A 22750-nucleotide genomic window follows, 5' to 3' on the forward strand; every position below is an offset into this window, starting at 1 on the left:
AACCTTCGGATTACTAGCCCGATTCCCTCACCGCTCAGCCACCTGACTCCCTATTTATGGTATTTATGGTAATTTATGGTATAGTGGGCGGAGAAAGGCGATGATTACCCGAGGAACTGCAGGTTTCGTAAATACGACGTAAACTGAAGTATCACAGCGTGCGTTATCTGCGGGTTGGCCATGGCGCTAATAACGCTACATTTGCAAATGTACGTACATGAGGCCCTCAGTTTTAGGCTTCTCTGTTCTCCTCTAGCCTCTCCTCCTCTCTCCTCTTCTGTGTTTTCACTGTGTGTGTGAAAAGAAAGTTTCGAAAAATTAAAAAAATAAAATGCTAAAAAGTTTAGAAAGGTTGAAAAACAAATGTATAATTTTTTTGGGGAAAAAAAGTTTAGAAAGGTTGAATTTGGGGGGGGGGGGGGAGGTTTCTAAACAAAGGTTTGTATCATTGATGAGTGCTTCATGAGGACTTTACTATACTCAACTGTACTCTATTGTATTCTGTTTCATCAACTATGTTTTAGGATTCTCTGTTCTCCTCTCATTTCACTGTGTGTGAATAAAAAGTGTTTTTTTTTTTTTTTAAAGGTTAAACAAATATTTTTGCTCAAAAGTTTTCCCCCAAAAAAAGGTTTTGAAATGTTGGAAGAACAAGTTCAAAAAATTGTTTCTAAACAAATGTTTGCATCATTGATGAGTACTTTATGATGATTCTACTATGCTCTACTGTACTCTATTGTACTCTGCTATGCTTTGTGTGGGAGGGAGAGAGAGGGAAAGAGAGAGAGGGAGGTAGAGATTTATTATTATTCTATGACCTTGAATAATAATAACATGGATACAAAGTTGTACACCTTTGTGGTGTAGTTACACGTATGTATATTTTTAACTACCGTGTGTGTCTCTATGTATGTGAGTGTATGAAATATAAGTATATGTAAGGCCATGATTTATATTGATGAATATTTCTGTAATTCTACCGTTGCTTTGGCAATATGAACAATTGTTGTTTTCATGCCAATAAAGCCCTTTGAACTGAACTGAACTAAACTAAGAGAAAGGGAAGGAGAGACGGAGAGAGAGGGAAGGAGAGATGGAGATAGAGGGGAGAGAGTAGTCCTGGCCAGTTGTCAAAGTGTCGGAGCAAAACACTGAACCCCAAGCTGCTCCTGATCAGCAGGCCAGCTGCATGGCAGCTCCACCACCATCAGTCTGTGAGTGTGTGTGTGTGCGTGAGTGTGTGAGTGTGTGCGTGAATGGGTGAGTGAGAGGCAATAATGTCATACACTTTGAGTACTGCTAAGGTAGAAAAGCGCTTCAGAAATGCAGTTCATTTACCATTAATATCTAATCGTAAACTTAATTTAAAACGATATCGTTCTACTCTACCTATTAATGCTAAAGTTGTATAAAAAAAAACAGGCCAGGTCACCAGGGAAAGTCATTAATTATCCTTAATTATTTCAGGGAGGTTTGAGATGACAGTCTGACAATCAGTCTATAAAACAAGTTGACAGTCTTCATAGCTGCTGGTAAAGTTGGTTACATAACATCAGCTAAACAAGTTGTCTCACGCATATAGGAACACGGAGTAGGGAGGGCTACACTCAAGAGGAACAGTGTCCTACCACACAGGGACAGGTGGGCCTCACGCCTGCACGTCGCTTTGGATACAAGCTTCTGCTACATCTGAACATATCAGAGGCTGAAGCAGAGAAGCCAAATCCATCCTGTCCCCAGCTAAAATACCTCCCCCCCCCAGCCCAGGTACCCAGCCCCCAGTCTGCGTAATCCCAGTCCTACCAATTGTAATCCCTGCCAAAACTAAATACATATATGTATCATAACATATCTTAACTTTTAAACACTCATAAAACATGTTGATATTCAAACCAACATAAAATTAATATTTACCATTATTGGTACATTGCCTGATTTTACTCTTGTTAACTTGCAACAGAAAACGAGAGCTAAATAATGAGGCTTCGACAGAAGTCGAAGAGTCAGGGTGTGGTCTGCTGGCTCTGGTTACGGGAGGGTGTGTTGTGTGTTCGCTCTGCCCTGTGCCAGGGTGTGTTAATGTGCCTGTAGCCCTGCTAGTCCTGCACTGCTTATATCCTGCTATGTCTTGCCCTTTCACACACACACACACACACACACACACACACACACTCAGATATACACACACTCAAACACACACAGGAACACACATGCTGGTTTCTTGCTACTATCAGACGGGGCTGGTCGGAAACCCAAAGAGAAGTCCTGCAGTTTCCAGGTGTTCCATCTTCAATGTCTTGATTCATAACATAAGTCCTGGTCCCCTGCTATGTCTCCTGGTCCTGGTCTGCAGTTTAAGTTAATGATGTTCAAGCTACTAAGTGGTGTCAACTTCAGTGCTCAGCCTGGGGGCAATACGGGCTGCGATGGTACACCTGCTTTTTAGTTGTTCTCCAGTGATGGAAAGATAAGCCACAGGTAAGCCATGTGTTTAAATTAGAAAAATTATAAACCTTTAACCAACCCAAAGGTCATGTGACGCTGGTTTAGAGCTGCTGGTGACCTAAGAGTAACTACGAAATGACAAGTTGCCTATTCTGTTCCCAAACTCCTACAGTCATCGGCCTGAATTTGTAGTTAGCTTTTCTAAATGCTTTACTATCTGACTGGTATTGGGCCATTCACAGAGAAGCTGCAAAGCTCTTCTGGTGAAAATAGTACAGTATGGGCCTGGGGCCTGCAGGCTTCGTTTCACCCTCATAATCACTCTCACATTTCTAAGCTAAATCTCCTGCCAGGTATCAGTGGATCATCATAAGCTTCACACACTGAGAAAAGAGGCAGGGAGAATTCCACAACCTGTTCCAACAAGAGGCCTGAAATGTCACCTGTCACATCTTAGCACATCAAATGAGTACTAGTGACAACTTTGTCTCTCACTGCTCTCCCTGCAGGGTGGAAAAGGTCATTTTTAAATGATCAAATATAAAATATAACGATAAGTGGTGGACATCCGGAAGATTCATCATGAGGTCCTTCATGCAGTGTTCCAATTCCCCAAATCAGCTTCTGGATAAAATGTGTACTTTGTCATCCCTAGGCCATTATGAGAAGAAAAATGATCCTACATACTATTGTTTATGCATGTAGGTACTGAATGAAAACTGTGCATCGGGGGGGCGAGGGGCGGTGCTGCACCCGGGGGGGCGAGGGGCGGGGCTGCACCCGGGGGGGCGAGGGGCGGGGCTGCACCCGGGGGGGCGAGGGGCGGTGCTGCACCCGGGGCTGCACCTGTCCTTTACAGAGGGAGGCGTCGGCATGTGTCATCTCGATGTGCCCCAACAGGAATCTGCTGTAAAATTAATTATGTCTCAACATGAATCTCTGCTCAATATGTCTCCAGCGTTCCACAAAACCTTTTACGAGGTTGAAATGATGTTATTGCTGCACCATTCTCTCATTGGAAAATGTAAAATTGTAGTTTAGATGTTATTATTACTATGGCTAGTTACAGTCCACCTTGGCACTAAACACCAAAACACAATGCGTTTTGTAACAATTATTAACTATGCACTTCTTGTCTTGTCTACTACACTTTTTATCGCTTTGGATTAAAACACAAATGAACACTTTAAGGTTCTCTCCAGAACCCTGTCATGTTTGAGCTGCAACACACAGAGCTTGGGTAATGATGGGAAACACAAGTTTCCCATCCAGTTCCAGGGTGCTTTATTCAGTCACAAACATCTCTGTCTGCGCTGCTCAGACATGTTGGTCAGCATCAGTCTCTCCTGGCAGCGGGCCTGAACTCAGGGCAGGGACACTACCAGCCGTTGTGTTGGAACATGCTGGAATCCTCGCTCTCCTTTATTCTACTCTTCTAACTCCAATTTAACACATGTAACATTAATATGACTTAAAGATCATTTCATCTAACCTTTCCCAAAGTTACGTTTTCCATTTCCTTTCATCCCCGCTGCTCCTCTGTAACATCACCACTTACAGTCATGCTCTTACCAGAATTTCATGACTGCAGATGATGAACACAAGGCCAGGGTTAGGATTAGATATTATAACCAGGCCAGGTGCACAGACAGCCATGGTCCTGCTGCTCCTATCAACAATCTGAGTCCTACACAGGACCAGGACCATGCAGTAGAACCAGGACCAGGACCAAGTCTGAGCTATATTTACATTTACATTTACATTTAGTCATTTAGCAGACGCTCTTATCCAGAGCGACTTACAGTAAGTACAGGGACATTCCCCCGAGGCAAGTAGGGTGAAGTGCCTTGCCCAAGGACACAACGTCAGTTGGCATGACCGGGAATCGAACTGGCAACCTTCGGATTACTAGCCCGATTCCCTCACCGCTCAGCCAACTGACTCCATATTATGTCTACATGATACTCATAGTCAGTTCAACAGGGCTGTATCTCTGTATGATTATGATTTTTACCCCATCATCAGTTGGACATGGGAAAGTTATGTGCACAGCTCCCTCCACCCCTGCAGGTAAATGACATCTAAAGGCCTCATGGCCGGAGGGCCTGCAGCCATGTCTGTGTGAGTAGCTGGGTGTACCCTGGACAGATCAGGTTACAAGGCACCCCTACCTGCTTGACGTGACAGAGAGTTGAACAGCCCTCCTTCTCTCCCCGCAGGTGAAGCCTGGGACAGGTACAAGCCATGGTGAAGTGGGTGGGGCCAGGATGGGGTGTGTGGAGACTCCTCCCCCTCCGAGGCAGATATAAGCAGGGTGAGTCCAGAGAGGAGGCACTCAGAGGTGTCTGATTCTCCTCTCAGTGAGCTCCACCGTCCTTTCCTTCAGCCCTCAGGAACAGCCATCATGAGCGTCACGTACAAGTCCTCGTCCTCCGGCAGCTTTGGCGGCGGCAGTTTGAGCGGCGGGCTCGGAGGGTTTGGAGGCGGCAGCATCAGGAAGAGCTCTGGCTTCTCCAGCTTCTCGGCAGCAGCGGCACCCATGGGCTCCAGCCGGATGAGCAGTGTGTCCATCCGGCGCTCCGGCGGGGGCGGCTTCGGTATGGGTGGAGGTGGTGGAGGTTTAGCTTTGGGCGGAGGTGGAAGTAGCTTCAGTATGGGCGGAGGTGGCTACAGTATGGGCGGTGGCGGCTTCGGTATGGGCGGTGGCGGAGGTGGCTTCGGTATGGGCGGTGGCGGAGGTGGCTTCGGTATGGGCGGTGGAGGAGGTGGCTACAGTATCGGCGGTGGAGGCTTCAGTATGGGTGGAGGCGGAGGCTTTGCTGCTGCTCCCATCACGGCTGTGACCGTCAACCAGAGCCTGCTGGCTCCCCTGAACCTGGAGATTGACCCCAACATCCAGACCGTCCGCACCCATGAGAAGGAGCAGATCAAGACCCTCAACAACCGCTTCGCCTCCTTCATCGACAAGGTGAGTGTCCCTCATCCTCTGGGATGTCTCCCTATATATGTATACATATATCTTGGCAGCATGCCTGAGTAGTCTACCCTCTCCCATCTTGGAGAGCTCATAAATATTTCACAGCTGCTGAGATGCAAAGCATGTCAGTGCTGCCCTTTAAATCGGAAACAAACGGTCAGGATAGCGATACTGTGGTGAATGCATTGTGTCCTGGCTGCTTCATAACCAGAGGACCAGAGGACTAGAGCATGACTGGTCAGCCCGGGGCACCCAGGCGCTTGCAGGCCGGCTGCAGAGTGAGAGAGAGGGAGAGAGAGAGAGAGAGAGAGAGAGAGAGAGAGAGAGAGAGAGAGAGAGAGAGAGGGGGGGGGGGGGGGGAGAGAATCACTTGAGTGACACTGTGGGACGGAGCTGGTGAGGGTTAGGGGGAAACCTGAGAGCAGGTAGATCCGATGACCTGTACCTCTCTAGAAGGGGGGGATCAGGTTCCCTACAGTCACCATGGGAGCAGCAGCCTCCCAGCAGAGTGCTCTGAGCTTGTGTAGGGGAGGGCATGGGTTGTGCTATGGGGAGTAGAGTAGGTGCAGGGAGGCGATAGGTGCACAGCCTTCAGATGTCATGCCCAGGGCTACAGGGCCCCTTCACAGTGCTGTCAGTGTGATTCACACACAAAAAGAGAAAAGGGAGAAAGAGGGAGGGAGAGTCGGGGAGAGAGGGAGGGAGAGTGATGGAGAGAAGGAGTGAGAGTGAGTGAGAGAAGGAGGGAGAAAGGGAGGTGATTAAGGAGGCTGCAGGTTCCATCCAGCAGCTTCTGCCTGCAGGCAGGGTGCGGCAGCTTGACATGATCCCTGATGAGAGGCTGTGATACGTCCTGCTGTGATACGCCCTGCTGTGATACTGTAGGGCAGGGTGGAGCTCTCCTGTCAGCCTCTCAGCCTCGCCCCTGAACTGTGCTGCTGCTCATAAGGAATTCTCCTGGGGAGCTGTTAGGACTTGTTAGGAGTCAACTCAGTCCACAGCTACATGACAGCAAACAACAGGCAGGTCCATACTGCAGCCAGCCAACCAGCTAATCCAAAGTCAGCCAGCCAGTTAACCCAAAGTCAGCCAGCCAGCTATCTGTAGAAATATTGGAGTTCTGCTACCAGAGTACAGCTCAAACAGTGTTAAAATGTTTTCTCCTTCAACTCTGTGAGGTGTTTTCCCCCAGTCTGATCATAGTTGATATGATGCCACACCCATGACAACCACTATGGCAGGTATAGCCAATATAGTTATTTAATTAAAGGCTTACCTGGGTCATTACAGAGTTCTGCAGCATTGTTCCTGACAGCCAAAGACAACTGTGGTTTGCCCTCAACTTCCTGGTCACCTGACAGTAGTCAAGTTAGTCCTCAACTTCCTGGTCACCTGACCCCTTGCTCTTCTTATTCTCTTGCTGGTCCCAGGTGCGTTTCCTGGAGCAGCAGAACAAGATGCTGGAGACCAAGTGGAGCCTCCTGCAGGACCAGACCACCACACGTTCCAACATCGACGGCATGTTTGAGGCCTACATTGCTAACCTGCGCAGACAGCTGGACGGCCTGGGCAACGAGAAGATCAAGCTGGAAGGAGAGCTGAAGAACATGCAGGGGCTGGTCGAGGACTTCAAGAACAAGTGAGTCTGGGATACCAGCACCCTCTGAATATCATTTCTCTCTCGTTCCTTCACGTTGACATCCTCTCTTCCTCTGTTCAGATATGAAGATGAAATCAACAAACGGGCCGCAGTGGAGAACGAGTTTGTCCTGCTCAAGAAGGTGAGTGTGAAACTAGAGGAACCCAGTTACAACCTGAATCTGCTCAAACCAGGTTTGAGTTTTACTGAGCTCCAACCACAGATGTTTTGGCTCTTGGACAGGTTGTGTGCTGGGTACATATTTAGCACCCTTACTCCAAATTTAGAACTGTGACATGTCCGTGACCCTGACCCTGGCCCTGGCCCTGACCCTGGCCCTGACCCTGGCCCTGGCCCTGGCTCTGGCTCTGGCTCTGGCCCTGGCCCTGGCCCTGGCCCTGGCCCTGGCCCTGGCCCTGACCCTGACCCTGACCCTGGCCCTGGCCCTGGCCCTGGCTCTGGCCCTGGCCCTGGCCCTGGCCGCAGACCGTAACGCCTCCATGTGTGGTTGCAGGATGTGGACGGAGCCTACATGGGGAAGGTGGAGCTGGAGGCCCGGGTGGATGCCCTCCAGGACGAGATCAACTTCCTCAGAGCCATCTATGAGGCGGTGGGTACCCTACCAGACCAGCTGTTCCTCAGAAGACAGGCTCACCAGGCCCTGTGTCAAGAAAACACACACTGTGCTGACTGTTTGTCCTCTCTCTTTCTTTCTCTCTCTCTCTCTCTTTTTCTCTCTCTTTTTCTCCACAACCATTCTCTGCTCCTGCTCTTTTTCTTGTCTTCTTCTTCTCTCCCTCTCTGTCTGCAGGAGCTGTCTGAGCTGCAGGGGCAGATCAAGGACACCTCAGTGGTGGTGGAGATGGACAACAGCCGCAACCTGGACATGGACTCCATCGTGGCTGAGGTCCGCGCCCAGTACGAGGAAATCGCCAACCGCAGCAGGGCAGAGGCTGAGACCTGGTACAAGCAGAAGGTAGAGTTAACCGGGTTGCTGGTCATTTTATTCTTCACTCTACTTTCTATGCTTTTATCTGATTATTTCATCCAAAGCGACATACAAATAATGCAAATACAGTACAATGCACAGGGGTTTCTGCCTGGTCGTTTATCATGAACATTGAAAACAGATCAAAGGATGAGATGTTGATGAGGCCTGTCAGTTCCTTGAGAGGAGACTAAACACATGACTGTCTGCAGTTTGAGGAGATGCAGAGCTCTGCAGGGCAGTATGGAGAGGACCTGCGCAGCACCAAGTCAGAGATCGCAGAGCTCAACCGCATGATCAGCCGGCTCCAGAACGAGATTGAAGCCGTCAAAGGACAGGTAGGTCCTGCTGCAGCCAACGTCTACAAGCCCTACCTTGGTGAAAAATTCTGAGAAACTTGTGTGATACCCAGTGAGATTGAAACCACAAATGATCCATGTTTTCTCCTCTTCTAACATTCATCTTATACTCTTCTCCTCTCTCCTCCTCCTCTCCTCCTCTCCTCCAGCGTGCTAACCTGGAGGCCCAGATAGCCGAGGCGGAGGAGCGTGGAGAGCTGGCAGTGAAGGATGCCAGACTCCGCATCAGCGACCTCGAGGCAGCGCTCCAGAGAGCCAAGCAGGATATGGCACGCCAGGTGAGAGAGTACCAGGAGCTGATGAACGTCAAGCTGGCCCTGGACATCGAGATCGCCACCTACAGGAAACTGCTGGAAGGAGAGGAGACCAGGTAGACGGTGCAACCAAAACTCAATTTTGGGATCTTCTGTGTGTCAAACAAGGGATGATTTTGCAATCTATTATTTTTGATTAACTTGATTTGTTAACTGCTAAAAAGTCAAACTACAGCTCTTCCTCCAGATTGAGTAACATTCCCTCCCTGTCTTCCTCCTTCCCTCTCTCTCTCTCTCTCTCTCTCCCCCTCCCTCCCTCCCTCCCTCCCTCCCTCCCTCCCTCCCTCCCTCCCTCTCCCTCCCTCTCTCCAGGATCTCGTCAGGCGGTGGAACTGCCACCATTCACATCCAGACCTCAGGTGGTGGAGGAGGAGGCGGTGGTGGTAAGAACACCTTCCTAGATTCTCACATACACACACCAGTCCCAGTACTGTTGTACACACTGTTGTCCAGCCTGTCATTTATAGATACAGTTCCAGTATGTGTTTATCAAGTAGAATAGAAGATGTTCAACTCATCTGCATCATGGGTCTGAGTCTTGACTTGTATCCCTCTCTCTATCTTCATCCCTACATCCTTCCACCCCTCCCTCCCTCTCCCAGGCTCCGGAGCAGGGTTTGGGATGGGAGGAGGAGGAGGAGGAGGAGGATTTGGCTACGGGGGCGGCAGCGGGATGTCCATGTCCCTGGGAGGAGGAGGAGGAGGGGGTGCGGGCTACGGCATGAGCAGCATGAGCAGCGGAGGAGGAGGCTTCGGCAGCCTGAGCGGTGGAGGAGGAGGGATGTCCATGTCTCGCTCCTCAGTGGTCCAGAGCAGCAGACGCTTCTGAACACAGCTGTGTGCCCCTTCCTCTCTCCTTCTTCCATTCTTCCATCTTCTATTCATCCCCTCTTCACAGACCTAGCTAACTCACTTACACTCCTCATGTTCCCGCCAGGCAGTCCCCTCTGACCTCCAGCCCAGCGGCCAGCATGTGCTGCAGGGGCACACACACAGACTGGCCACTAGGGGATGCTGTTCAGCTACAGCCCACTCTAGTCTCTGAACACTTAAAACTAACTAGGACAGAGAGCAGTATTTTCTGAACTACACCAGCAAAGGGACTTCCTCCTCCCTCAGTCAACCAGGGTGTACAGAGACACAGCAGTGGTCCCTTTGGCCATGATAGAGCATTCTTAGTGGGTGATGTTTTAACTATAAAGGCAGTTACAATATTTAGTTTTACAGCTTAATATTTTGATAAAAAGGATTTCCCATCTGAAGCCAGTGTTAGCCATGCCTTCTGTGCTTCACTGGTGCCATCTTGGGACATCAGAAGTGGACAAAGAGTTATCTGTTCCCTCCACAAAACCAGCTGTCTCTGTACCCTGTAGGCCTCCTACTGGCACCTGGTTTCAGTTTTGTTTCTTTCTTTAAACATTTTTACCAAAAAGTGTCTAGACAGTTGTAACCAGATTCCTCTGTTGTGATTGGCCATGTGATGAACATGCTGTAAACATGCTGAATAAACCCTGAGCTCTAGATCAAGCTTCTGTGATCCAGTGTCTTCTGTAGTATCTCTGTATGCTTGAGACCGGGGGCCGTGCTACACACAACGCTCTACTGGGGTACAGGGCCCACATTACTCACCACAATAAACAGTGCACTGTACTTCCCTTACTTAAGGGACTTAAAGTATTGCTATACTATATTACACTACAATAATTCCAAATCTAGCCATCTTAACAACGGTTAGCTAGCCTAACATATTACCAGCTACAGTTTACACTTAGCCTAACTAGCACCAGCTACAGTTTACACAGTTAGGCATTTAACATTGCCAGCGCAAACTATTTTATACACCTGTGTCGGACAGGTCCGGCCTCCTCGTCATCCACTAATTGCAACCTTGAATGGTTGAAAAAATATTTTTGCAAAAAGGTAACTTTTTTTCAAATTATTTTTGAAAGGTTGAAAGAAACTTTTCAAAAAAATGTTTCTAAACAAAAGTTAGCATCATTGATGAGTACTTCATGATGACTTTATTATACTCTATTGAACTTTGTTTTGCTTTCATCTAATCTGTTTTAGGGTTATGGTTTAGGTCTGTTTTAGGCTTCTCTGTTCTCTTCTTCCCCGTCCTGCTCTCCTTTCACATTACATTTACATTTATTCATTTATCAGACGCTTTTATCCAAAGCGACTTCCAAGAGAGAGCTTTACAAAGTGCATAGGTCACTGATCATAACAACAAGATAGCCACAAAAACATTGCGAGTAGCCAAAACATGAAGCACACATTGTGAACAACCAAAGTAAGTGCCAAAGGGAAGAACCATAAGAGCATGTAGTTAAACAAGTTACAATTAAACAACATGAACTGCTATAAGTGCAAGTGTACCTGTGGAAAAAAAAACAAGCAACAATAATAAAAACAATATATCACAGCGAGTACAACATTTTTAAATCAGTTACCACTAACCACAAGAGCAACAAGTCTCTAAACAAGAGTCATTGTGATCCTTGAGGAAACTAACATCGGGTCAAGCGAACCATTCCTAAGTACCGTTGTACTCCCGGAACAAGTGCGTCTTGAGCCTTTTCTTGAAGGTGGAGAGACAGTCAGTGTCTCTGATGGAGGTGGGGAGTTGATTCCACCACTGGGGGGCCAGACAGGAGAAGAGCTTGTGTTGGGACCGGGCGGTCTTGAGCGGTGGGACCACCAGGCGGTTGTCTGAAGAAGACCGTAGGTGACGGGTGGGGGTGTAAGGCTGCAGGAGAGACTTGATGTAGACGGGTGCAGTCCCGTTCACTGCTCGGAAGGTCAGTACCAGGGTCTTGAATCTGATCCGGGCCATGATAGGTAGCCAGTGGAGAGAGATGAGGAGCGGGGTAACATGGGAGCGTCTGGTTAGATTGTAGACCAGGCGGGCCGCTGCGTTCTGAATCCTCTGAAGAGGGCGGGTTGCACATGCTGGGAGACCAGCGAGCAGCGAGATGCAATAGTCCAACTTGGAGAGGACAAGTGCTTGGACTAGCAGCTGGGTGGAGTGCTCAGACAGGTATCTCCTGATCTTCTGGATGTTGTAGAGGGTGAATCTACACGACCGGGAGACCGCAGCAATGTGGGCCGTGAGGGAGAGCTCGTCGTCCATGGTAACCCCAAGGTTCCTGGCAGAGGATGAAGGGGTCACCGTCGCAGATCCCAGGGTGATTGAGAGATCGTGGGAGATGGAGGGTTTAGCCGGGATGATGAGAAGTTCTGTTTTGGCGAGGTTCAGCTGGAGGTGGTGCTCGGTCATCCAGGCGGAGATGTCTGTGAGACAGGCCTCAATCCTAGTTGAGATCCCCGGATCGGTTGGGGGGAACGACAGGTACAGCTGCGTGTCGTCAGCGTAGCAGTGGTAGGAGAAGCCATGGGAGGTGATGATTGGTCCAAGTGAGGTGATGTACAGAGAGAAGAGGAGAGGTCCAAGGACGGAGCCCTGTGGGACACCAGTGGAGAGCTGGTGAGGGCCTGACAGTTTGCCTCCCCAGGAGACCTGGTAGGATCTTCCCGACAGGTAGGATGAGATCCACTGGAGTGCAGTGCCAGTGATGCCCATCTCAGAAAGTCTGGAGAGCAGGATCTGGTGGTTAACCGTATCAAACGCTGCAGAAAGGTCCAGCAGAATGATGACGGATGACCTGGAAGCCGCTCTGGCAGACTGGAGGGCAGTGGTGACTGAAAGGAGGGCAGTCTCTGTGGAGTGGCCAGTCTTGAAGCCCGATTGGTTGGGGTCAAGCAGGTTGTTCTGAGAGAGAAAGTTTGACAGTTGGTTATATACAGCACGTTCAATTGTTTTTGAAAAGAAGGGTAACAGTGATACCGGTCTGTAGTTCTGGAGGACGGCAGGGTTAAGGGAGGGTTTTTTGAGTAGAGGGGTAACTCTAACCTGTTTGAAGGCAGAGGGGAAGGTGCCAGAGGTAAGAGAGGAGTTTAGGGCATGGAGAAGAAAAGTTATGATGGAGGGGGAGATGGTTTGAAAGAGAGGGGAGGGGATAGGATCAAGGGGACAGGAGGTGGGGCAATGAGAGAGAATGAGGTCAGAGATCTCTGCCTCAGACAGGGGAGAAAAAGAGTTTAGACATTTAGTTGGGTCAGTCATGGAGGGTGAGAGGGTAGGAAAGGTGGGTTTAAGGAACCGACTGCTAATGTCGGCGACTTTTTTCTCAAAGAAGGAGGAGAAGTCGTCTGCTGTCAGGGTGGAGGGAGGGGGTGGGGGAGGTGGGTTAAGAAGGGTGGAGAAGGTAGAAAAAAGTTTGTGGGGGCTTGAAGTTTTAGCACCAGTTATGTGAGAAGAGAAGGATTTGAGGAGGGAGTGATACTTATCAAGGTCCAGACTGCCTTTGGACTTGCGCCATCTCCTCTCAGCTTCCCGAAGGGTGGACCGTTCTTCACGAATAACATCCGTAAGCCACAGGCAGGAGGGAGAAGATCGTGCAGGCCTGGTTGACAGGGGACAGAGAGAGTCAAGTGAAGCAGTTAAAGTGGTTAACAAGGTGTCGGTGGCAGTGTTAGTGGGGTGGGACGAGAACTCGTCAATGGGGGGAGGGAGGATGTTACAATAGAAGAGAAATGGGAGGGGGATAGGGAGCGGAGGTTGCGCCGGAAAGTTACAAGGGGAGGGGAGGTAGGGGGAGTTGGAGGGAGAGAGACAGAGAATTGGATAAAGTAGTGATCAGAAAATCTTTCACCGTGTGTTATATCCGATCTATGCCACACGGAAGGAAAAATACTGAAATTTGTCACTTGAGCCATGTAGTGTAAATGCAGCCTTACTTGCAATGCAACTTTGTTTCATTTAGGACAGTAGTCTGCGACCACGAGCAGAGCACCCTGAACTGTGGTACGTTGTTCCACTGTTACAGTTTATAAATTTACAGATTAACAGTAAATTTTGTGTTTGTGTAAACTTACATGGCAATAAAAACAAATTCTGATTCTGCATGTAAGACACATAAACACACACACACAGGTGGCTAGCATGCAAGACACACACACACACACAGGTGGCTATTATGTAAGACACACACACACACACAGGTATTCAAGCAGGGTTTGTGTAAATGTCACGCGTCTCTCTCCCACTTTCCCAGACGCAATGGAAAGACCCGCTGTTCTCTGGTTGCACTCAACATGAACACACTGCTGATCCCATGTTAGAGGAAGAGACAAACAGCTTGACCTGCCATCTGCTTTCATGAATAGTTTTGTTAGAGCAGTTGAATGTTAATGCTTAGCACTCATTGCTTATTGTTGATAATCAATCAATAATCTAAAATCAATAACTCAAATCAATAAATCAGTTTTAATAAAAAATCTATCAAACCCTGAATACATTTTTAAAATGGTTAAATATTGAAATGATACATCTTTTTACAAAGTTTCAGTAAGAATGCGACCGACCCTTAAGTATGGTGAACCCAGGTGTGAGACTTTTACTTAGAAGGAAACCAGGAAATTAGGGAAGTTTCAAGGTACAGGCAGGCGGCATTCAGGTGATCTGTATCTTCATTCAACACAGGTGGAACAGGACTCAGCGCCAGATAATCACAGAGGTCTGGGCACTGAGTATCAGGAACTGGAAAACAAACACTAAGAATGACAAAAGACAAGCCAAACTAGTCTTGGCAGGGACGTGCTGGGAAGGTGTTTAAACCCACAGCCCAGGGTGTGAGGAGCTACAACAGGTGTGGGAGTGAAAGGGGATCATTAGGGGAATGTAGTGCTGAGGCCTGTTCCATAAAGGCCGCTCAGAAAAGCTGGACTTAAAGTCCCAAACCTGACTTGAATTAGCTTAACAAGTCAAGCGGGGCTAAATAGGTTCCATAAAGGCCAATTTCAGCTCACACACTCCTACTAGTTCAAGTCAAATTTAAGTAGTCAAGCTAATTGCGCGTGCACCCTATTCTTAAGCAGCCCGAGAGGTAGAACATGGATCATACAATCCACCACGGCAAAAGCAATGCACACGGCCACGTGACTTCTTCCAGAAAGAACGTTCCCTTTAAGCCTTGTCAGCTCCCTCATCCACCGCTTCATCAAAATGAAACGACACGCCATGATTGACGTGAACGATAGGCTACGTAGGTCGAGGTCCTTTTTTATAGACCTTTACTTCATTGATTAAAAAAACAGACACCCTCTAAACACATAACATTTACTTTTTTGACATTGTTTTATAAATAGCCGACTATTAATCAATACATTATCCAGTAGCCTAACTTTTTAACATGGTTTTTGTGTCGGCAAAATGAAAGATAGATGTATGGATTTAGGTTTGTTTTGCAATTGTAGGCTACTGTTAACAATTATGTAGCTATGACAATTATACTGGGATAATTTAGATTGAGATATAGGTCTATATGACTGATGCCTAAACATTTGAAATCACAAACTACCATAGAGCCATACGTTTAACGTAGGCTATGTAGGTTTGTATCATTCTGAAATCATTGTTCATCATTGTTTAATGCAATAGGCTAAATGTTGTAGCCTATGTATTTAAGTTGATTTTCTATAAATGTAGCCTACATATTGAACTGATGAAAATGAGAAAATGTCCATGGTAAATCATCGTTTTCCCGTTGGGTCAGTGTTACAGGAACGTCTGGCTAAGCAACAACACGGGCTAAGCCTGACAGTTAGCCTGCCCGGGACCAGGCTAGTATTGAAGCATAAGTTGCCATAGTAACTGAGTTCAAACTACGTTGAGCTGGCTTTATGGAACCGAATGAACTAGAAATGAGTCCGACTAACTGACATAAGCCTGGCTTATTCGGTAAACTTGCTTTATGGAACAGGCCTAAGGTCTGATGTGACAACACCAATGGTTGACTTGTAATATCAAGGTTTTGGTCTTTCTAGAACTGACCATTTGGACTGATGCTGTGATTTGATGACTGCATTAGGTTATAAATAAAAGATCATGCAGGACTGTCGAACATGTGATCAACTAAAACATTCAGTAGAACAAGAACATCACGTAGAACCAGATGTGGACCTTTTTTGGAACGTAAACAATAACAGATCAGTCTAGAACGTAGAACTAATCTGAAGTAATCTGAAGGTTGCCAGTTCGATTCCCGGCCGTGCAAAATGACGTTGTGTCCTTGGGCAAGGCACTTCACCCTTCTTGCCTCGGGGGGAATGTCCCTGTACTTACGGTAAGTCGCTCTGGGTAAGAGCGTCTGCTAAATGACTAAATGTAAATGTACCTAAGAGGAAATCTGGTAGGTTGAGATTTTGAGTTTTTTTCCTCACACCGGCTACACTTACACATCCTACTTCCTCCAAACTGATAGTTAGATTTCAGGAAACTTCCTCATCTGCTCCCCCAGAGATAAGCAAGTTATCTGGTAGGTTGAGATTTAGATTTTTTTTCCTCATACTTACACAACCTACTTCCTCCAAACTGATAGTTATATTTCAGGAAACTTCCTCATCTGATCCCCCAGAGATAAGCAAGTTAAGTTTTACTAAACGTTCTCTTATCTGCTCTCCTAGAGATGGGAGAGTTACGTTGCGTCCAAATGTGTTCCATACCCCACAAATACACAATAATTATGTTATGTTTTCTTTTCCAAAATGTAGAAGGTGGGGTTTATACACTGTTGAGGGGACTACAAATTTCCCACAAAGCAATGCAAAACATTGTGTCCAACAAATAAAGTAATAAAGACAACAAACTGAATCTGATTCGTTTTTTAAAAGGTTGTGAGATTACAACTTTTAATATTTAAGCGTACATTGAACACTCAAGTCTGAACTCTTAGTTAAGTGGAAAAGGTCTGATCTGACTGGGTCTGTTGTGGGGTGGAAACCCTAACACTTTACTGACCAATTTGTTTACCAAGTACTTTTTTTTTTTTTTTCTCCAACTGAATGATCAGTGTCCTGATTGTTTTGGGTTAACACAATTTATGTAATTAAATGTTTATTTAGATATTTTCCTTTTGTAAATAGTTTTGGGTGTGAGTACAGTACAAGAAATACTTGTAAATAATATACTGCACAAACACAAAACATTTGCTTTAATTTACATGAGCTGTGAGTTTGACACCTTTACAGTTTTTTACCCGGAAATAGAAGAATATATTCTGATGTTCCACAGATCCAGACAGTGTCATCTCTGTACAGCAGGGTCAAGGGGCACCACACCCCAGGCCATGCAGTTGCGTGATATGGCTGTAAGAAGGACCCATCCTTAATGTGTCAGATTACCCCTAGTTGGACTGACAACATTCCATCAAAACAGAAAATTGTTGGTAGCTGTGAAGCTGCCAATTTGATGGTTTATCTTTCTTCATCAGAAGGAAATAGTTCCTGTATAAATAGAAGGATCCTGCAGCCAGATCAGCATCTTCCTGACCAGACACCATGAGTCCTCTCCTCACGCTTGGCGTCCTCATCTGTAAGTACCTGGTCTCTCTGGGGAGGGGGGGCTAGAGGAGCCCTCGTCTGTAAGTACCTGGTCTCTCTGGGGAGGGGGGGCTAGAGGAGCCCTCGTCTGTAAGTACCTGGTCTCTCTGGGGAGGGGGGGCTAGAGGAGCCCTCGTCTGTAAGTACCTGGTCTCTCTGGGGAGGGGGGGCTAGAGGGACCCTCGTCTGTAAGTACCTGGTCTCTCTGGGGAGGGGGGGCTAGAGGAGCCCTCGTCTGTAAGTACCTGGTCTCTCTGGGGAGGGGGGGCTAGAGGAGCCCTCGTCTGTAAGTACCTGGTCTCTCTGGGGAGGGGGGGCTAGAGGAGCCCTCGTCTGTAAGTACCTGGTCTCTCTGGGGAGGGGGGGCTAGAGGGACCCTCGTCTGTAAGTACCTGGTCTCTCTGGGGAGGGGGGGCTAGAGGAGCCCTCGTCTGTAAGTACCTGGTCTCTCTGGGGAGGGGGGGCTAGAGGGGACTTGTTTGTATTTAAATTATTAAAGATTCTTTGGGTTTGACGCTATAGAATTTGATTTTGGTTTGTGACAGTGAAAGTTGCCTTTTTTCTAGTTTTAACCATTAAAATCAGTAGTTGTTCATAATTTCTTATTCTTGTTATTTAATTATTGTTTATTACTGAAGTGCAACTTGTACTATTGTGTACGTTCAACCAAAAGGAAACAGTTTACGATTTAGATAACTTTTTGGTCTCTCAATTAAGTATTGTGACCAACTGTACATGTTGCGTGGTGATGTTAAGAGCTTTGCCAAACATTCTTTTCTAGCAGACATGGCAGCCTCTTCAGCTCTGGGGATCTGAGAGTAGTTAGTACTTCTAAGATTATACTATTTCCATGGTGCTTTGGATAAAACCATCCGATTAAATGAATTAAATATTACATTAATACTCTTTTAACATTAATGTCTCTATGAGTTTTAAGCTGTGGAGCAGATTTCCGAAAGAGTCAAAATGGACAAAAAGGCTTTGTTATTTTTTACCTGCCATAATATACAATATTTAACCAAACTGCCACACTGCATCAACTTTACTTCTGACCGAGTGTGATCATGTGATCATCTTGTTTTTAGCTTTTAAGTCCAGTTGAACTTGTTTCTAGTATAAATGGCTGATCTAGGGATCTCAGTAAACATACCATTATTTTAAGAAATCTTCTTAAATTAAATTTTCTTAAAGCACTGGCATCCAAATGTACTTATTTGAAGCAGAAAAATCTCATAACTAATATTTTAATTGTGTTATTTGTGTCTTCCTCAGTGCTGGCATGTTGTGTGTCTACAGGGGCAGGTAAAACTCTTAAGATTCGTTGTGTGTGTTTGAGTGTGAATTGACTAACCTTCATATAAACTTATGAAAGTTCTTCTTTACAGACAGAAGAGTAGCCTGTGAAGGTCAAAAGACAACCCTGAACTGTGGTACGTTGACACACAGATACACTGTAATACTGTTATACTGATACAGTGTAACACTGTTGTACTGGTACACTGTTATACTGGTATTGTTATACTGGTACACTGTTATACTGGTACACTGTTATACTGATACACTGTTATACTGGTATTGTTATACTGATACACTGTTATACTGGTATTGTTATACTGGTACACTGTTATACTGATACACTGTTATACTGGTATTGTTATACTGGTACACTGTTATACTGATACACTGTTATACTGGTATTGTTATAGTACCAGTATAACAGTGGCAAGGTGTCACAATCTGCACAATGACACCTTGCCACATTGCAATTGCACTATATTACACTATTTGTTTTTGTACTATTCGTATCTCTTGTACTACTTGTATTTGTATATTTATATATTGTAAATGATTTGGCTACTTTATATTTTAAGTAAATTCCTATTGTTATACTGGTATTGTTATACTGATACACTGTTATACTGGTATTGTTATGGTACACTGTTATACTGATACACTGTTATAGTGGTACACTGTTATACTGATACACTGTTATACTGGTACACTGTTATACTGATACACTGTTATACTGGTATAGTGTTATTTTGGTATTGTTATACTGATACACTGTTATACTGGTATTGTTATACTGGTATATTGTTATACTGATACACTGTTATACTGGTATTGTTATACTGGTACACTGTTATACTGGTATAGTTATACTGGTATATTGTTATACTGGTACATGGAGAGAAGAAGAGCCTGACAGAGGGACTATGGTGTGTTTCAGGGAGCTCTAAGATCAAGGTGCTCCGTGCTAACTATGGACGCACAGACAGGAGAGTCTGTGCGTGTGGTCGTCCATACTGTCAGACTGTCAAGACCAACTGCGTCAACAGGAGAACACTGCCTGTGGTGAAAAGCAGGTTAAACACACACACACATACAGACACAAAACTCACACACAAACATAGACACAAAACTCACACAAACACAGACACAAACACATAGAGCTCTAATTTCAAGTGTCTCCCCTCCACCTCAACAGATGCGATGGAAGGACCAGCTGTTCTCTGGTTGCATCCAACACTTGGTTTTCTGATCCCTGTTATGGAACCTACAAATACCTGGATGTGACCTACACCTGCCTTCGCCCAAGTGAGTGTACTGTGTGTGACATGTGCACTTTGTGTTTGGGTCCTTCTGCCAAACCCAGAAGAGCACGAGGATAAAAACAAATGCTGTTTACACATGCGTGTTTGTGTAACTGCATTAACTGTGTATTTACATATATGCATGTGTGGGTGTTTCATTTAGAGATGCTTTGTATCTACAGTCTACTGTGACACAGTAGACACAGTAGACACAGTAGTCACAGTAGACACAGTAGACACAGTAGTCACAGTAGACACAGTAGACACAGTAGACACAGCAGACACAGTAGACACAGTAGACACAGTAGTCACAGTAGACACAGTAGACACAGTAGACACAGTAGACACAGCAGACACAGTAGTCACAGTAGACACAGCAGACACAGTAGACACAGTAGACACAGCAGACACAGTAGACACAGTAGACACAGTAGTCTAATGATGGCTAAGCTGGTGTGTGTTTGGCAGAGCGCGTTGTGTCCTGTGAGTGGGGTGTCTCCAGGCTGAGATGTGGTAAGATTTCCCTGATCCTCTATCTCCAGTCATGTGCTCAGAGTGCAGTTTACTTGCTCCACCCTTTCCTCATCTCTCCAAAACTCCACCTGCTTTTCCTCCCTCCCTTTCCTCTCCTTTCCCTCCTTCTCCCCCCCAGGCTGGGGCACCATCCGGGTCCAGCGTGCGGTGTACGGTCGGAGGTCTCGGAGCGTGTGCTCGTCCGGTCAGTCCTGGTTTAAGACCCGCAATACCCGGTGCGCTCGCTCTGTCACCAGCAGCATGGCTCGCAGGTACGAGAACCAACAACACTCCAAAGTTTCTGGTGTGATTCCCTATGGAAATAGGTTCGGGTTAGAGAATAATGTGACTGTGTATTCACTTTTTGAAAGGGCAGTTGTTCAGTGGTTAGCTTTTGCATTAGGGTTGGGGTTGATCCAGTGGATAGCTTCTCCTCTTCCTCCTCCTTCTACCAACCCCCTCTCTCCTGACCCTCCTCTTCCTCTCCTCAGATGTAACGGGAGGAAAGCATGCAATGTCAGGGCTTCTAACAGAGTATTTGGGGACCCCTGTCGTGGAACCTATAAATACCTGGACGTTAATTACACCTGTAGCTGTGAGTACTCACTCTGCACTTCTCACAATTGACCGCTCTGTTCTTTATTATTGGATTTGTCCTGCTTTTTTACTGTTCATGGAAAGTGAAAATGTATTTTGACACAAACAGCCTGGTAGTGATGGTGACAGTCCCTCTGTCTGTCCCATACAGAGATGATTACATGCTGAATGAACTGCATGACTGTAAGTACAGATAGCCCCTTACACATCCTCACACACATCCTCTCACTTGCACACATCGTCACACACATCCTCTCACTTACACACATCATCACACACACACCCTAACATGCACACACCCAAACACACACGCGTTGTGAAGCCTGTCTCCAGATATGTCTTGTCTTGCAGGTGATGCACCAATGAAAGAAGAGGTGGTGTGTCATTCAGGGCAGAGAAGAAAACCCTTCACTAAGCTTCTCTTTCTATCCTGTGTGATTCATGTGCTTTAATGCAAAGGAGGTGGTTCCTGACTTTGATTCTACTAATTCATCCGTCTGCTTTCAGATGATCACTTGATATTATAGTCTCATTATTCTCTACTATTCTCTTTATCCATCTGGTGTCTTTAACGCAGAGTCTCTGTCTGATTAGGTTACAGAGAAAGCTCGGCTGCCAATCAACCAAATCCTGAATGAATGATGCTTGAATATTAAATAAATCAATATGTTTACAAAGCATTCATGTGTGATGCGGTTCTTAGTTTCCAGTCAGTAGCACACCAGGGTCAGTAGAGTCATTCATACACAAGAAGATCCTGTACATCATCTGGGTAGATCACCATCTGGGTAGATCACCATCTGGGTAGATCACCACCTGGGTAGATCACCATCTGGGTCGTTTTTGACATACTTTTGGACCTAAGTGCTGCATTTGACACGGTAGACAATAATTTCCTGCGGTCTCGCCTAGAACACATAGTGGGCATCAGAGAGTCTTACCTGACAAATAGGAGCTTTTCAGTTAACATTGGTAACCATCGATCCTCCTCTGTAAAGTTGACGTGTGGGATTCCTCAAAGCTCCATTCTGGCGCCTATGCTGTTTTCTTTATATATGCTGCCCCTTGGGACTATTTTTAGAAAATATGAATTAAATTATCATTGTTATGCAGACGACACTCAAATATATTTTCCTCTTAAACAAAAAAATAGCTTAGAACAGATGACTGCCTGCCTTGAGGACATGAAAGCATGGATGTCTTTAAATTTTTTTAAGTATAAATGAGAGTAAGACCGAGGTTATGGTGTTTACATCTTCCAGTGTACATAACATAACAAATGTAGATCTTGGCGTTTTGGCACCTTATGTTAAACCATATAAAAACTTGGGTGTGGTATTGGATAGTGCCCTAAAGCTTGATAGACAAGTAAATCAAGTTGTGATGGCAAGCTTTTACCAATGCCGAACCTTGGTTAAAATTAAGTCCTTCCTCTCTTTCCCAAATTTTGAAAAAGTTATACATGGGTTTTATCACTTCAAGACTGGACTATTGTAACTCGCTGTATTTGTGGATCAGTCAATCATCCATTAACCGCCTTCAGGTAGTCAAAAATGCTGCTGCCAGAGTTCTGACAGGAACGCGAAAACGGGAACATATAACTCCTGTCCTTCAGAAACTTAATTGGCTGCCGGTGTGCCACATAATTGGGTGTGCTTTGCCTTCGGCAAGGGCACAACCTTTGTTCTCTCACATATATATTATTATTATTATTTTTATTCTTTTTGCCCCCCTAAAACTCAGTCAATATTTGGCCTACATAGACAACGTAGGTGTCAAAAGTTTCGTCTTGGTAGCGATTGAGTTGCTTCTATTGGAATTTACGTTCCGTTGCATGGTTTGGGCTTAAGTTAAGTTTTTGTGGCGAAAAGTGAAGCTAACG

The 22750-nt window shown here is 45.9% G+C and overlaps 2 protein-coding genes across 5 annotated transcripts; both read left to right on the forward strand.

The window, feature by feature from the left end:
• The first annotated feature begins 4770 nt into the window (after window positions 1-4770).
• On the forward strand, window positions 4771-10249 carry krt5 (keratin 5). Of its 3 annotated transcripts, XM_067239875.1 has the most exons (10): window positions 4772-5108; window positions 5157-5413; window positions 6853-7061; window positions 7143-7203; window positions 7576-7671; window positions 7873-8037; window positions 8262-8387; window positions 8558-8778; window positions 9035-9105; window positions 9325-10249. In XM_067239875.1, the coding sequence occupies exons 1-10, from the start codon at window positions 4850-4852 to the stop codon at window positions 9549-9551; spliced, it is 1692 nt and encodes a 563-aa protein (XP_067095976.1). In that variant the 5' UTR covers window positions 4772-4849; the 3' UTR covers window positions 9552-10249. The 3 variants fall into 3 exon arrangements, with proteins under 3 accessions (XP_067095973.1, XP_067095974.1, XP_067095976.1); XM_067239872.1 differs by having other exon boundaries at window positions 4771-5413; XM_067239873.1 differs by having other exon boundaries at window positions 4771-5413; window positions 9035-9102.
• Window positions 10250-17092: 6843 nt separating this feature from the next.
• LOC136946155 (L-rhamnose-binding lectin CSL3-like) lies at window positions 17093-21548 on the forward strand. Of its 2 annotated transcripts, none has more exons than XM_067240390.1 (10): window positions 17093-17156; window positions 18437-18466; window positions 18550-18594; window positions 19395-19530; window positions 19653-19762; window positions 20227-20271; window positions 20411-20543; window positions 20763-20866; window positions 20978-21051; window positions 21220-21548. In XM_067240390.1, the coding sequence occupies exons 1-9, from the start codon at window positions 17123-17125 to the stop codon at window positions 20983-20985; spliced, it is 645 nt and encodes a 214-aa protein (XP_067096491.1). In that variant the 5' UTR covers window positions 17093-17122; the 3' UTR covers window positions 20986-21051; window positions 21220-21548. The 2 variants fall into 2 exon arrangements, with proteins under 2 accessions (XP_067096491.1, XP_067096492.1); XM_067240391.1 differs by having other exon boundaries at window positions 17094-17156; window positions 21020-21051.
• Window positions 21549-22750: the final 1202 nt, after the last annotated feature.

The sequence above is a fragment of the Osmerus mordax genome, chromosome 7 (assembly GCF_038355195.1).
Source record: "Osmerus mordax isolate fOsmMor3 chromosome 7, fOsmMor3.pri, whole genome shotgun sequence".
NCBI classification, from domain to species: Eukaryota; Metazoa; Chordata; class Actinopteri; order Osmeriformes; family Osmeridae; genus Osmerus; species Osmerus mordax.

Coding starts and splice junctions, on each gene's coding strand:
- krt5 (XM_067239872.1), top strand. CDS start 4,850: ATGAGCGTCACGTACAAGTCCTCGTCCTCCGGCAGCTTTGGCGGCGGC. Junction 5,414..6,852: donor TCGCCTCCTTCATCGACAAG/GTGAGTGTCCCT, acceptor TGCTGGTCCCAG/GTGCGTTTCCTGGAGCAGCA. Junction 7,062..7,142: donor GTCGAGGACTTCAAGAACAA/GTGAGTCTGGGA, acceptor TCCTCTGTTCAG/ATATGAAGATGAAATCAACA.
- LOC136946155 (XM_067240390.1), top strand. CDS start 17,123: ATGAGTCCTCTCCTCACGCTTGGCGTCCTCATCT. Junction 19,763..20,226: donor CTACACCTGCCTTCGCCCAA/GTGAGTGTACTG, acceptor TGTGTTTGGCAG/AGCGCGTTGTGTCCTGTGAG. Junction 20,272..20,410: donor TGTCTCCAGGCTGAGATGTG/GTAAGATTTCCC, acceptor TCTCCCCCCCAG/GCTGGGGCACCATCCGGGTC.